This window comes from Gekko japonicus, unplaced genomic scaffold (assembly GCF_001447785.1).
Source record: "Gekko japonicus isolate JY-2015 unplaced genomic scaffold, Gekko_japonicus_V1.1 scaffold152, whole genome shotgun sequence".
Lineage (NCBI taxonomy): Eukaryota > Metazoa > Chordata > Lepidosauria > Squamata > Gekkonidae > Gekko > Gekko japonicus.
Window position 1 is genome coordinate 331,827 of NW_015168050.1, and position 13,967 is coordinate 345,793.

Consider the following 13,967-nt stretch of genomic DNA (forward strand, 5'->3'; position numbering starts at 1 on the left):
TTAATTATGTTATTTTTTACAGGGAGGGGGAGTAATTCTGCTTTTGCAGTGGTTTATAGGCAATAACAGTAAATCTGAACTGTGTTGATATGACAGTGACAGGCTTCTGGGCTTGCTACAGAGTGTAAGCTCCCCACTAGGCTCCCTGAAGCACACTCTGGTGTGACATGTTTTTGCTGAATTTACATGTTTTAAATGTATACTTGAGCACATCTTTGATGTGCAGTAGGCAATAATGTAGGAACTAAGGAATTCTAATGAACCATCCCCACCAGATTCTATATAAGTGGGCAAGGTAGCAGCAGCAATGGCTTGCCTTTGGGCAGGAGGAAAGGGATGCAGTGGTGAAACTCTTAGGGAACAGGGCGAGGAGAGCGGGTGGGGAAGCGAAGCTGACTCGTCTGTCCCGTACTATTTTTCTTCTCTGCGGATTTGCAGAGTTTACAGGGGAGGGACCGATTTGGTGAAGACTCCTGCGTGTGTGAGGGCGGACGCCCATGCCAGGGGGCGGTGCGAAGAAGGGAGGCGGCCAATCCGTCGGCCGGGCTGACTGGGAGGGACGAGAGGAGAAGCAGGCGAGTCGACAGGCTCCCGGGAGCCAGAGGCGGTCAGCTCGGCACCTGTGGCGACTGAAGGCGACTTTAAAGTCGCTCCCTCGCTCGGAGATGCCGCCGCCGGGGCAGGAACGGGCGGTGCCGGCGCTGGGGGCGCGCTGCAAGACCCTGTACCCCTTCTCCGGGGAGAGACACAGACACGGGCTGCGCTTCGCTGCGGGGGAACTGCTAACCTTCCTGCAGGCGGGGCCCGACGGCGGCTGGTGGGAAGGCGAGACCGCCGAAGGGCTGAGGGGCTGGTTCCCGGCCAGTTATGTGCAGTTGATCGAGGTGAGCGCCGCGGAGGGCAGAAGAGGGGGCGAGAGAGAATGCATAGAAGTCTCTCGGGGAGAGGGCGGTGTGTCTGTGCATGGGTGGGCGTCGGTGAGTGGCGGTTAGGAGCTGCTTCGTGGAGTCGTGGGTAATCTGTAGTATGTGGGTGGTTTGGTGCGTTGCCCCGGTGGGGGAGGGGAGACTCGCCTTGGGAGCTTTTCTCCACGCTCGTTGGACGCGTTTGGTCCTTGGGTGTCTTTGATGAACGTTGGGTCGGTCATGGAGTGGGTGGGTAGGAGAACTGGTTGGGTAATTTTGTATGGTGCAGGTGGGACTTACTGTGTCTTGAGTGTAGATTCCGTGTTGGGTTGTGTGTGTCTCTCTTTGTGGTGTGTGTGAGATTAGCTGTTGCGATTTGTGCATCGGGAGGGTAGTTGTTGTGGGGAAGTGTGACCCATACGTAGTGGTCCTTCATGTGGTACTGTGGAACATATTGAGGGGTAGGGAAGACTTTTGAAGTATGTATATGCTGACAGACATCTTCTGGTATGTGGAAGTGGAATGCAGAGTGTTGTAGGGAGTTGCATCGTGTGCATGGGTGCTCTGGGGTATATAAGGGGGTCTTGTGCAAGGAACTGAGGTGCTTTTCCTCTGGGTAGTTTTTTCTACGCATCATTCTCATGGACATACTTTCAAGGTATGAATAGCAGTATGTCTTGGCATCCTCTTACTTGTTCTGCAGTGTGAAGAAAGGCTGTTTTGAAAGGCATCTCTTTCACTGTGTGGTTTGTATCTCAGAAGAGCTCTCCACATTCCTGAGCATAGTTTTTCCAAGGTGTGTAGGTAGATGCCCTCTTTCAAACTATGAGTGAAGTGCTTCTTCCATGCAGGACCCTTTGATGTGACATATGCTCTGATAAAAGATCCATGATATTTAGCTTCTCCCCCCCCATGTGTCAGTGGAAAGTCAAAATGAACTTTGCTGAACAGCAACACACTCTCATGACCACTTTGCCACATTTCTGCTGAAATGCACATAGATCTTGCCAGAAAAGCAAGGCTAGGTTTTTTTTTTAAACTGGCTCTGCTACTTCCAGGCAGGATGGATGTTCTGCATATTGTATGTTCCTATGGGCCTAACTTCATTGTCATTAATTCACATAGTGCCCATTAATTTTTTAAAAAGCACACCCAGTTTTGTCTACCTTGATTGTAAAGTCCTGTTGGAAGATAGCAATGTTTACAATTTGGTTACTCTCTGATAGACCAGTGGGTTGATCTGTGGGAGCTGAGAGGGAGTGACAGAAGGGAAGCAGCCTTTATTTAAAGTTGTGCTAAATGTATGTGACACATGTTGCGATTAAAATGCATGAACTTTTACTTTGGCAAGATTTATTTCTTAAATAATCGGCATTGCTCAGCTCATGCAGTTCAGTTTTAAGATGCGCACTGCTGCGCAAGTGCAGTTGAATTACATTAATGTAATGTTCCATACCAGCTGTAGCCAGTCTTGTCATTTACATGTTGATGAACTTGCTGTTGTCAGTGATTGTGAGGAAAGCTATTAGCTTGGTATGGAACATCCTTGCCAGTTGTTTTTTCCAATGTGTCACATTTAACCATAGTCTTTGGACTGTAGTCTTCAAGGGTCCAAACAAACTGTCAGTTACTTGCAAGCTGATTTGTAGAATCTGTGAATTGCCATTAGTATTCTACACAGAGAATTTGTGGGCATTTAGCTGGGGAAGTTTTAAAAGCTCCCATTCCCTGTGGCTGCTTTGAACTTAAAAAAAATAGGATGGGGGAGATCCTGATCATGGATCTTTTGCATCACATTTAGCTTGGTTCCTGCTCATCATATCTTCTAAATGAAGCCCATCAGCAGGTATGGTTTTGCTTGCCATCTTTCTTTTCACATACTTAGTTGTTTTGTGCAATAAATGCTCAAAATGTGAATTTGCAGCTTACAATCCATGTTTGTTGTGTTCTTAGAGAGAGAGAGTGTACATTTTCCCAGCTTTGAAATCAAACTATTTTGTTCTTGTTGGGGAGAAGGATGGTTCTTTGCTATGTAAGTGCATTCATTGTGACTATTGTTGTGTAGAGTGTGGGTCCATAAGTTCCATTCATCATTATTAACAGCTATTTATGCTGGAGACTGGTGTTAGAATTGCCACAGGGAGGGGAAAAAAAGCAGAAGTGTGTTCCCTGCTATAAATAATCCTAGGTATAACCTCTGTGGGATGCCTTCTCTTCAGATCTTTAGTGGCTGTGTTCTGCACCCTCCTACTGTGCACATCAATCTAGTCTAAAGTATATTGAGAGGGGGTGGGGAGTATCACTATGGCTGGTCTGCCAACCTCCATCATTTCTTCATGGATGAGATCTCATATTGTTAACACTGGATGAGAATTTATAAAAGGATCCTGCAAAGAATAAAATATGCGGGACACCCTTTGAGTGTTTCGGAGGAAATGTTCTACCCATGTAACAGAACAAAATTTGAGTCCAGTGGCACCTTTAAAACTAACAAAGTTTTATTCACTGTATAAGCTTTCATGTACCCGCACACTTCTTCAGATACAGATGCACACGTACCTTGGATAAAACTTTGTTTGTCTTCAAGGTGCCACTGGCCTCAAACTTTGTTCTGCTGCCTCCGACCAACACGATTACCCACCTGATTATAACTTTGTAAAGTAATCCAAATTCAGAAGCTTGATTTAATTTTATTTTTGCACCTATATCAATAAGATAAAGGGCCCATTCTTCCTGCTGTGCAAATACTATGAACGAAAGATCATCTCTCTGGTCTCCAAACACTTGGAGTGTTTTGGGATGCAGGCTCAGAACCTGTGGCCGTTGAACATTTGTAGAGTGATGTGTTTTGAAATATAGATATCTTAGTTATAGGTAATCGGGAAACAGTTATTGGTATATGTTTGTAGTTCTAAAAATAAATCTTTAGATCGTAATTGTAATGTAAGGGATACTTAAGAAAGTTCAGAACCTCTGTCTCACTTTCCTGATCACTCAATGTGTCCTTACAGTTCACTCTCTTTCTTGTTTTTGAAGGTGAAAATATTTTGCTGTATAGGTAATACCACATTTCCTTATTAATGCTCTCTGCTGACCAAGTTTCTGAAATGGTTTTTATGTGTTGTTTATTTCTCTGCTGGTGTATAATTGCACTTAATTAGTTTGTTCCTGTTGGGCCTGTTTCAGATGATAGAGGAGCGACTATAACCCTGTTTATACTGTAAGGCCTGCCAATGTACATGATGGTGTGGTTATCTATGGTATTTAAAAGCAAATGGTATATTCATTTTGTTATAGATATGTTAGGTTAATATAGTTGTCCTCAAATTCATTATCAACATGGTACCTTCACCTGTGTGTATATATATATGTCTCTCTGCACTAGAACTGAGAGAGTATCCACTCTCCACTAAGAACTTTTTTTCATTTTTAAACCTATTAAACATATTATAATTCAATAGAATATAATTCAAAACACTAAAACAAGCACCACAAAATATACCAGAAAGCTAGAAACAGTATGCCAGAGTATAAATCTGACATTGCTGCATGAACATGAGGACAGAAACTCATACTGATTAATTTGATATGTGATTTTTTCCATTACATACCCTAAGAACTTTTGAGGGAGCTGAATGATGAAGAATAGGAAGTTCAATAAATGTATGTAGTAAAATTTTAATAAGATATCTCTAGTAAGTAAAGAGTAGATAAGTCGACATCTATAGGAACTGTTGGAATGTGTGTATTCTTCTAACTGTACCCCTTCCAATGATTTCCATCCTCTGTCTCCTTCCCTGGCATATTAGTTTAAATTTTGTCCATCTGTCTTCTGCTATCCTCGTCCTTTCTTAACAGTTCTTACCTGTGCTCATAGGCATGAACTACTGGGGGGGAGGGTGGCTCGGGGACCCAGGCCTCTCCTGAATTTTTCCAGGGGAGACTGAGCCCCCCCCCAAAAAAAAACAGTGCCTGGTAGTATTGAGTTTAAAACTTTCCTTTGGGCTCACTTTTTTTCTTCCAGATTCACTTTCTTACAGATTCTAATTGAGCTAGCAGGATAGAAAATGGGATTGTTAAACACCCCCCTTCTAACCCCCTCTCTTCTCACAGCAGGGAGGTACCAAATGATAGTCTTTAGGAAGTCAGATCTCTGCCTTTACCTCAGTGGGGAAAAAGATTTGATAACATTCCTTGCCACAGGAAGAGAAGATCTCTTGCAGCTGAATCCATCAGGAGACATAGACCTCTGATATGAGGTCTAGGGAAGGTGACCATTTTTGTCTATCCGCTGGCATAGAAATCTGAAGAGAACTTGATATTGTAAGTGGTAAGATCTGCAAACATTTTTGGTTGTATCTTTGCACTCTCTAGATTAATAACTAAGGTTTTTGATATCCAGAACATATCAATCCTTGAATATGTTTGGTGTCTGTTGGAAAAGAAAGTATAGTCCTTAACCCTGGCTGGCTCCACTCACTTTCAGTGTAGCAACGGTAAGACTGCAAAGCCTCTGTTGGGCCCAATATACATGCTGGGCTCCAATTTACATTTGGGCGGGGGAATGTGTGTCTATTTTATTTTACTTGGGTCTGTATGTCCTTGACTGAGAACAGGTTTGTTTTTTTTTCATGGTAGTGAAGGGAGGGGGCTGCTTCAGCCATGAAAGGGGGGGGGCTGACTTGGTATAAACTTGGTAGTTTCTGCTGCCACCAGGAATTTAAATTTACAACTCTCTCTCCTTTGGTAGTGTAACCCAGGGTCTGGGCACTTCAGAGGACTATGTGGCCCTGAGGAATTACTGTCCTGAATTCTGGGATATTTAAACAAAAATACATTTATTGAAATAAGAACAAAATAGGTTTCTGGTAAAAGGAACTTGTAAAATATAACTAGCAAGCTTGGTGTCACACCAGTCTCTTAGACCCCAAAATTCCACTCTGACAGGATTCTCTCTCGTTCTCATTTATGTAGCCAAACTGGCTAAACTCTTTGACTTTTCCACACAAAATGAAACATTGGTCTAATCACACAGTTTAGACACAGCTCATTTCTTTCCCCCATAGACTCTCTCACAATACTTTTAGAGTTCTACTGACTCTCTTTTAAGCTTTTCACAATTCACTCTCCAAAGACACACAGAACACTGAACTCTATCATAAAACACACTCACACAGATATTCTTCTCAGAACATCTCCTCCCACACTCTGTCATCAACCAGTCACAGCACACACATCTCCCCCTATCGCCCTCCTTGCATTACTGCAGTCAAACTAACATTTAAAGGAACACACACATCAAAACAAGGAATCATTACATGGTCCCCTTTAAATTCTGTATATCAGCTTCGTGTGCTTTACTCTCAGTTCTAACATGAATCAGTTAAGTTACCTGAATGCCATATAGATCTCAATAAACTTTGATTCTTCTGAATGACTGCTGTTGAGAACTGATTGACTCAGGAGTCTGACACCAATCTTACCATAGAGTTTTGCCCACAAACTATAGCATTGCCATGCAATGTTGGCAGTGCAATGACATCACTTCTGGGTGATTGCATCACACCACGTTTCAGAGCATTTGTGGTTGTGGTTTTCCCCCACCAGTAGGAAGGAGCCCACAAAAGTGGGGGAACAACCCCCATCCAAACCGGGGGGGGGGGCTGGCAACCCTGCTTCCAACTTAACCCATTTAATTCAAGCTGTGTAATGCTACTGGAAGGGGCAAGAAGGACGCTCCATCACAAAGGTGTCTACAGAGCAAATAACTCCAGAACTATATACTCCATCTCACTAATTTAAGTTATGCAAAGATACTTGCAAAGTAATTAATTAATTTCCTCTTACATGATGGGCAAGTATCCCCATGCTGGCAGGGATATTGTTTGTGATTATTAAAAGCAATTTTGATTTTCTTTTTGTAGTCTCTTGTAAAAAGTGAACATGGAATCTAGGAAAAAGTAAGCCAGCATATGGGTTTGGCATCCTGTAATGCATGTCTAGTTTTTATTGCATTCTATCCTCTATAGCAGCCTGTAATCCAGAAGATAGAAAAGTATCATAAACGTTTGTTTTGTCTCCCTTTTTGTTAACAGGCATTGTTGTTAATTTCTGTTTCATTTGAACTGGAATTGGTCTTGTGAGGTTATGCAAAACATGTAGCCTTGACAGTGTTGTGTGCTTTCTAAGCCTGGGTCTGAAAAAGTGAATTGCCCTGGAATATCTCAGTGTTTTCTGTATGGACATTTGATCCTGGCATAGCGACTCCTGTGCAATATTAATATCATACAAACAGATGCTTTGGATGTATTTATCAAGCTTTCTCCCCTCCCCCTTTTTGACTGATGACTTAAAAAGCAAGAGGCAATGTAAATTCTGCTCTTGTGAAAATCATTAGGTCTTTTTATAGCTACTGTCACTTTTCAAACTGTACATCATTCTTATAAAGCATAATGAGTCATTCCAGTAGTGATGGAGACAGCTTGGGAATCGGAGCTTCTGCCAGCACCCATCCATTTGCTATAAGTTGTTATTGTCTTCAATAGCAGCTTTATGTGCCAGTTGGAAAGAAAAAAACAGACTTTTAAAATAGGTTTGCTTGCCAGCCATGTAAGCAATGATTTGCTTCTCTTGAGTGCTTATCTTTACAAAGTGAAGATGTTTGTCCTGCTGTAGCACTGTTGTGATCTTCAGTTAAACTAATGAAGGCTGTTATTGCAGGATATTGTAAGAAAGACGAAAGAGTCTGAGACGGTAAGGCAGTGGTGGTCTGTTAGACACCTGTTAGTTTAATGCCCCTCTTGCTCATTTGACTGGATGCATAATGATCCCCTGTGCACTGAGGCATTTTCCTTCCAGTGTTCCTTACTTCTGTAGTCTGCCCTTTCTTATATGCACATAGCTGCCCTGCTACTTGCCCAAAATATGGTAAGAAGGGTTTTTTAACCCATAAAATACCTTTTTCAAAGGGCATTAAGCAGGGATTTGTATTAGCTCCAGCCTTATTTATTCTTTTCCTATCTGACCTTACCACACATCTCGCAGCAAGAGATGGACATGCCCCCAAATTGAACTCTCTATCTATACCCATCTTACTGTACGCAGACGACACTGTGGTTCTTTTGACCATCAGAATAGGCCTCAAACGAGTCCTAACAATGTTTTCCTCCTATTATAGACAGAACTCTCTTACAGTTAATTATGGGAAAACCAAAATTCTACTTTTTTCCAAGGCATGGAAACGCACCTTGTGGGAAATAGATGGGAGGGAAATTGAGCAAGTCAGATCCTTTAGGTACTTGGGTGTTTGGTTTCATTATAATTTAAAGTGGTCTTTCCATTGGGACCAATTGTTCCAATTGACTAAAAATAGGATTTCGGCTGTTACCCATTTTTATTACCGACAAGGAAATCAGTTTGTTCCAGCCGCCCTTCAAATTTTCCAGGCTACAGTAGTCTCTCGCTTATTATATGGAATCCCTGTATGGATTCAGAGTTTTAACAAAGAGATTGATCGAATCCATGCAATCTTTTTATGGCGTATTCTTGGATTGCCTAACTTTGTTACCTACTATTCCCTCTGTGCTGAGTTGGGTCTCCATCTATTAGACTTGAGGGCATGGATCACCACTATTAAATATTAGCAACGAAAAAGGCTAATGCGATCTTGGGGTGTATCAACAGAGGTATAACATCCAAATCAGAAGATGTCATAATCTATGCTCCCTCTAAACTGTGGAGTCTTGTGAGCAAAAATTCTACTTTGTGAGCTACTGGCATTAAAGTTGTGAGAGAGTGATTTGGCTACTGCATAAATTAGTTTGCTCTGGAGCCATCCTTTCTGAGCTAAGACAAAGATGTGTGAGCCAGAGGCTTTAAAAACAGTGAGCTAGCTCACATTAACTCAGTTTAGAGGGTCATAATCTTGCTGTACACTACATTGGTCAGGCCGCACCTGGAGCATTGTGTGCAGTTCTGGAGGCCTCACTTCAAAAAGGATGTGGACAGAATGGAGCGGGTGCAGAGAATAGTGATGAAGGTGATCGGGGGCCTGGAGACCAAGCCCTATGAGGAAAGGCTGAGGGACTTGGGAATGTTTCATCTGGAGAAGAGGAGGTTGAGGGGGGGGACATGAAGTATTTGAAGGGCTGTCACTTAGAGGAGGGCAGGGAGCTGTTACTGTTGGCAGCAAAGGCTAGGACTTGCAACAATGGGTTTAAATTAAGGGTGGGAAGGTACCAGCTGGATATTAGGGGGGAAAAATTACAGTAAGAGTTATGCAACAGTGGAATCAGCTGCCTTGGGAGGTGGTGAGCTCCCCCTCACTTGGCAGTCTCTAAGCAGCAGCTGAACAAACACTTGTCAGGGATGCTCCAGGGTGATCCTGCATTAAGCATGAGCTCGGACTAGTTGGCTGTATGGTCCCTTCCAGCTCTGTGATTCTATGGAACTTGAAGCTACAAGAGATTTAATTCCTGTTGAGAAGGTGCAACATTGAGGCTAATCTTGGATAAGAAAATGAATTCACGAGCTTAGCTTTGTTGGTTCTAAAATATGTGCCACACTTCCCCCCTTCAAAAACAGTGCTTGCCATATGACACACTGCAGTGTCATGGGCTGTGGTTCCTTTATGCAATCATGATGTTGTAGTAATTTGGAGAAGAGGGCGGGAAAGTCAAGATTTGAGGAACTGGAGTAAAGGATGTGAATATTCAGCTTTGATCACTCATGGTTGATTCAAGCTACAGTAAAGTTAATTTACTGTGGAAACAAGCCTAAGCAGAGCAACTCAGAAGTTGTCCATTTTATTCAACAATGCTGACTCCCAGAAAAGGGTTCTCAGAATTGTAGCTTCTGATGATGGTTTTGTGAATGATGTACCAAGTACTGGCAGTATAACTTTCTGCTGAAACCAACCTGCTATAAAGGCCCAGAGAGTGCATTGTGTATGCATTTTAATTCTAAAGCAAAAATATTGACAATTCAAATAAGCTAATTATTGTCTGTTCTGTCTGTGCATGCCTGGTGTATAGAGGGTTGATTTTCCACTGAGCTCTGTAAATCTAGAATAATCCAGGTGAGAATAACTGAGAAAGTCTCTCTCTCATAGGTACTTGGGAAATGCATAATCTCTGATAAAATCCTCAGAGCTGAACAGTACAGTAGCCCACCCAGTTTTATGTGAACATGTTCCCATACTGGAAGTACCTAGTATAACTCCTTAAGTCCTAAATATGAATGAATGTCTTGCAAAGGAAATGAATATAAACTGCTAAGAGAAAGAAACAAGTATGGGACCTGCAGTTACTTTTACAGGAAATATCTCATTTTCCCCCTGCATACCCTAAGAACACGAGAACGTAAGAGAAGCCAATGTTGGATCAGGCCAATGGCCCATCCAGTCCAACACTCAGTCACACAGTGGCCAAAAACACCAGGTGCTATCAGGAGGTCCACCAGTGGGGCCAGGACACTAAAAGGACTCCCATTGTTGCCCCCGCAAGCACCAAGAATACAGAGCATCACTTGCCCCAGATCCTCCTCCACTAGTTTCTCTTTTACTTCCATATAAACTCCTATAGCCCCCCCTTCCCTTCCCTGCTTCCTTATTCTGTCCCACCTGCCAGTCAGCCAACATTTACTTGCCTCCCTGTCTTCAACTTTCCTTCCTTCCCTCTCCCTTGGAAAAGTATGGCCACAATGTGGGGTGGTTACAACTGGCAGCCATTGTAGTTGTTTTAAGATGAGCAAGGTATGTTCCCACTGGTTAGCCCCTGACAATAATTGGACTGCTGCATTTCTAGGTTGTCTTCAAGAGCAGTCAAAATGGAGACAGATTTCAAAAGCATGTGATGTTTCATTTGTGGTATTAATCACAAATCAGGTACTTATTTTGGCTTTGCTGTACTCCTTTTTTTTTTTTTTTTTTTAAGTAGACACTGAGTGACAAGAAGAAGAACATAGAAGATCTAGGGGATACCATTCAGGGATTTAGAACTTCAAAAAATATTAACTTCTTGTACATTTTTAGCCCCATCAGGTTCTCTTTCCAAAAAAAACCCTATTTTATTCTTATAATGATCCTGAGAGGCAAGTCAGGGAGAGTGTGACTGTCCTGCAGTTACGTAGAATGCATCATGGCAGGTTGGGGGTTCAAACCTGAGTCTCCCAATGACACTCTGGCTTAGAATTGCCAGGTCTTACCTGGCTGCTGGCATGGGGTCCTTCTTCTTGTCTTGGATATCTTCGGCACACATGCTTCACACGTGCATCATGATGACATCACCCAGAAGTGATTGCACAGGGCGTGTTGTGGGTGGGGCCTCTATAATTCAATGATGTCACTCAGAGGCGATGTAATTGCGCAGGGCATGTTGCGAGAGAATGCTCTATCATTCTAGGAAAACCATAGAGTTTTTCCTAGAATGATAGAGCACTCTCCCGCAACATGCCCTGCGCAATTACGTCACCTCTGGGTGACATCATTGTGACAGGCACATTGGCGCAAATATGGCACTTTGGGAGTGGAGTTGGTGGATGGGGGCCCTGAAAGCAGGCAAATCGCTCCCCCCAGCAGGGGAATGGCAAGCCTACTCTGGCTAAGTGGTTCCCAACTTGTCGTCCAGGGACATATATATATATATGAACAAACATTCCAATACAAAGTTAATGAGTAATAACTTCTTCCTCCCAAAAATGAATGATTGGACATGGCCTATGTTTAAGGAAGACATCTTATGAGTTACAACACCAATGCTTAGTCACTTTACTCAGTCCTTTCCTAAAGAGTTGCTGTGGTGTCCAGGACATCCTAAACAGAAGTTTTTTGCTGAGCAAGTTAAATTAAGATCCAGAAGAAGAACAGTTGGTTTTTATACCCCTTTTTTTTTACCCTAAGGAGTCTCAAAATGGCTTATAATTGCCTTCCCTTCCTTTCCCCACAAGAAGCACCTTGAGAGGTAGGTGGGGCTGAGAGAGTTCTGAGAGAACTGTGACTGGCCTGAGGTCACCCAGTGAACTCCATGTGGAGGAGTCGGGAATCAAATCCAGTTCTTCAGATTAGAGTCTGCTGCTCTTAGCCAATATACCACACTGGCTGTCACAGAGAGAGTAGGTATAAACTTTAAGGCCTTAGTAAATGATGATGACTGGGATGGCTGCTGCATTTAATCTCCCCTTCAGCTCATCTCAGGTTCCAGGTTGAAGAACTGAACTATTTGAGGATAAATTTTCAGAAAGCCTACTTTAAAGTTAGTTTACCTTTATTGGCATTATAATAGGGAGAACATTAAGCCAAATACATAAAAGGATTGAACACAGAATAAATCACAAATTAAAATGTCCCAAAATTACAGTATATTACTTCGTATAAGAACAGCAGCATATGAAAACTTTGCCACAGAAAGCCTATTTTATTTGAATTGGAATCCAGGTTCTTGAAGAATTACAACAACATGGCACATCCAATGATATGATCAGATGCCCCCTTCCTTTCCATTCTTCTACCCCACTGCAGCTTATCTGCCCTGCTGCTAAGGAGTAACGTGACAGCATGGAAGGGAATTTTTTTGCAGCTGTTTCTCTACATCTTTCTCCCCCCTTTTCTCTCCACAGGTGCATTCTGGGAATTGTAGTGCTCAGGATACTTGCTAGTTATTTCAGGTGTTCTGGGAATAGTACTCAGTTAAGAAGTAGGGAAGTAGGAAGGGAAAGGTACAGGAAAGACAGAAGAATTTTCACTCATCTCTGTTGCATCACCCACCCATCAGAAGTGATAAACTGGGGTGGGAGAGGAGGGCAGGTTACTCCGGTTAGGTTACTACTTGAGCCTTAAAGGAACTTCACAGCAGGGAAGCTCATCTCAGTTTGAAGATGAGGTTTCCAAATGGCTGAAACTCATAGGCTGACCCAAAGGCATATGAACTTTGTTAGCAGCTCTACTGGTAATTTTTAATTAAACAAATGCTGACCAATTGTGTAGTATCATCACACTCTGTTTTTTCCCCTTGTCCTTTGTACGCAGTGATGAATGAAAAGAGGTAGAAACCATGGAGTGTAATGTCATTGAATTATGTGTCACCTTGGTAGTTTCTCATCAATCAGTAGTGGCATAATAGCCATCAATCATGCTTGCAGTTATTACTATGGTTCCATATAAGTTTGGTAACAATCCATATTTTCTCCTTATGCTCCATTTTCCCCAGGAGTTTTTGTTTAAATCAGAGGTGTCAAACTCATTTGTTATGAGGGCCAGATATGACTCACTTTGTCAGGCCATGCATGCCATAAAATGCAACATGAAGTACTGGGGATATAAACTTTATAAAGGTGATTTCAGATGCCAAATGGTAATAACAGGTGAATGACAATAGCAGGCTTGATTGTATTAGGTGTGATATGTAGAGGGGTAGAAGGCGTGGAGATACCAACTTTGGTAATAAGACAGGAAAGCTAGGCCTCAATTCCATCCAGAAGGATGCTGTACAGGAGGATGCAAAGAATAAATGGACACAAGTCCAATATCAGAAACTATAACATTCAGTTGCTGACCTAAGAGTAGCAGTGCTTTTACAAAGGAATTTCAAAGGGAGATTAGAGAGACTGATGAATTGCAATTGATAATGAAGCTCAAGACAATGCATCCTCCTGGATTGAATTGAGACCTAGGTTTCCTGTCTCATTACCAATGTGTGCTATTATCATTTGGCAACTGAAGGTGAGAGGCAGGAAACAGGAAGCAGGAAAAAGAACCACTGAGGGAGTTGGGAAAAAAATAAGCCATGGTGTGGCTGCAGCAGCAGCCCTGGAAAAGGAAGCAGGAGAAGGAAGTGGCTTGTGGGCATCTGAGCCTTGCAGGGGCCAGATTCAGCCCACAGGCCATATGTTTGACCCTTCCGGTTTAAATCATTAACACTATGAACAACACTAAGAATTAGAATTAGGAGGAGGAAGAATTTATACCCCGCCCTTCACTACCTGAAGGAGCGGCTTACAATTACCTTCCCTTCCTCTCCCCACAACAGATACCCTATGACTTGAGGTAGATAGGGCTGAGAGAGCTCT

At 42.6% G+C, this 13,967-nt stretch overlaps 1 protein-coding gene across 1 annotated transcript in view; it reads left to right on the forward strand.

Annotated features, from left to right (window-relative positions):
- The first annotated feature begins 570 nt into the window (after nucleotides 1–570).
- GAS7 (growth arrest specific 7) overlaps nucleotides 571–13,967 on the forward strand; it is a 251,864-nt gene continuing 238,467 nt past the window's right edge. The window contains exon 1 of the mRNA XM_015414339.1: nucleotides 571–884. Coding sequence (XP_015269825.1) covers nucleotides 666–884 — 219 coding nt within the window. The 5' untranslated portion in view covers nucleotides 571–665. The remainder of the gene's footprint in view (nucleotides 885–13,967) is intronic.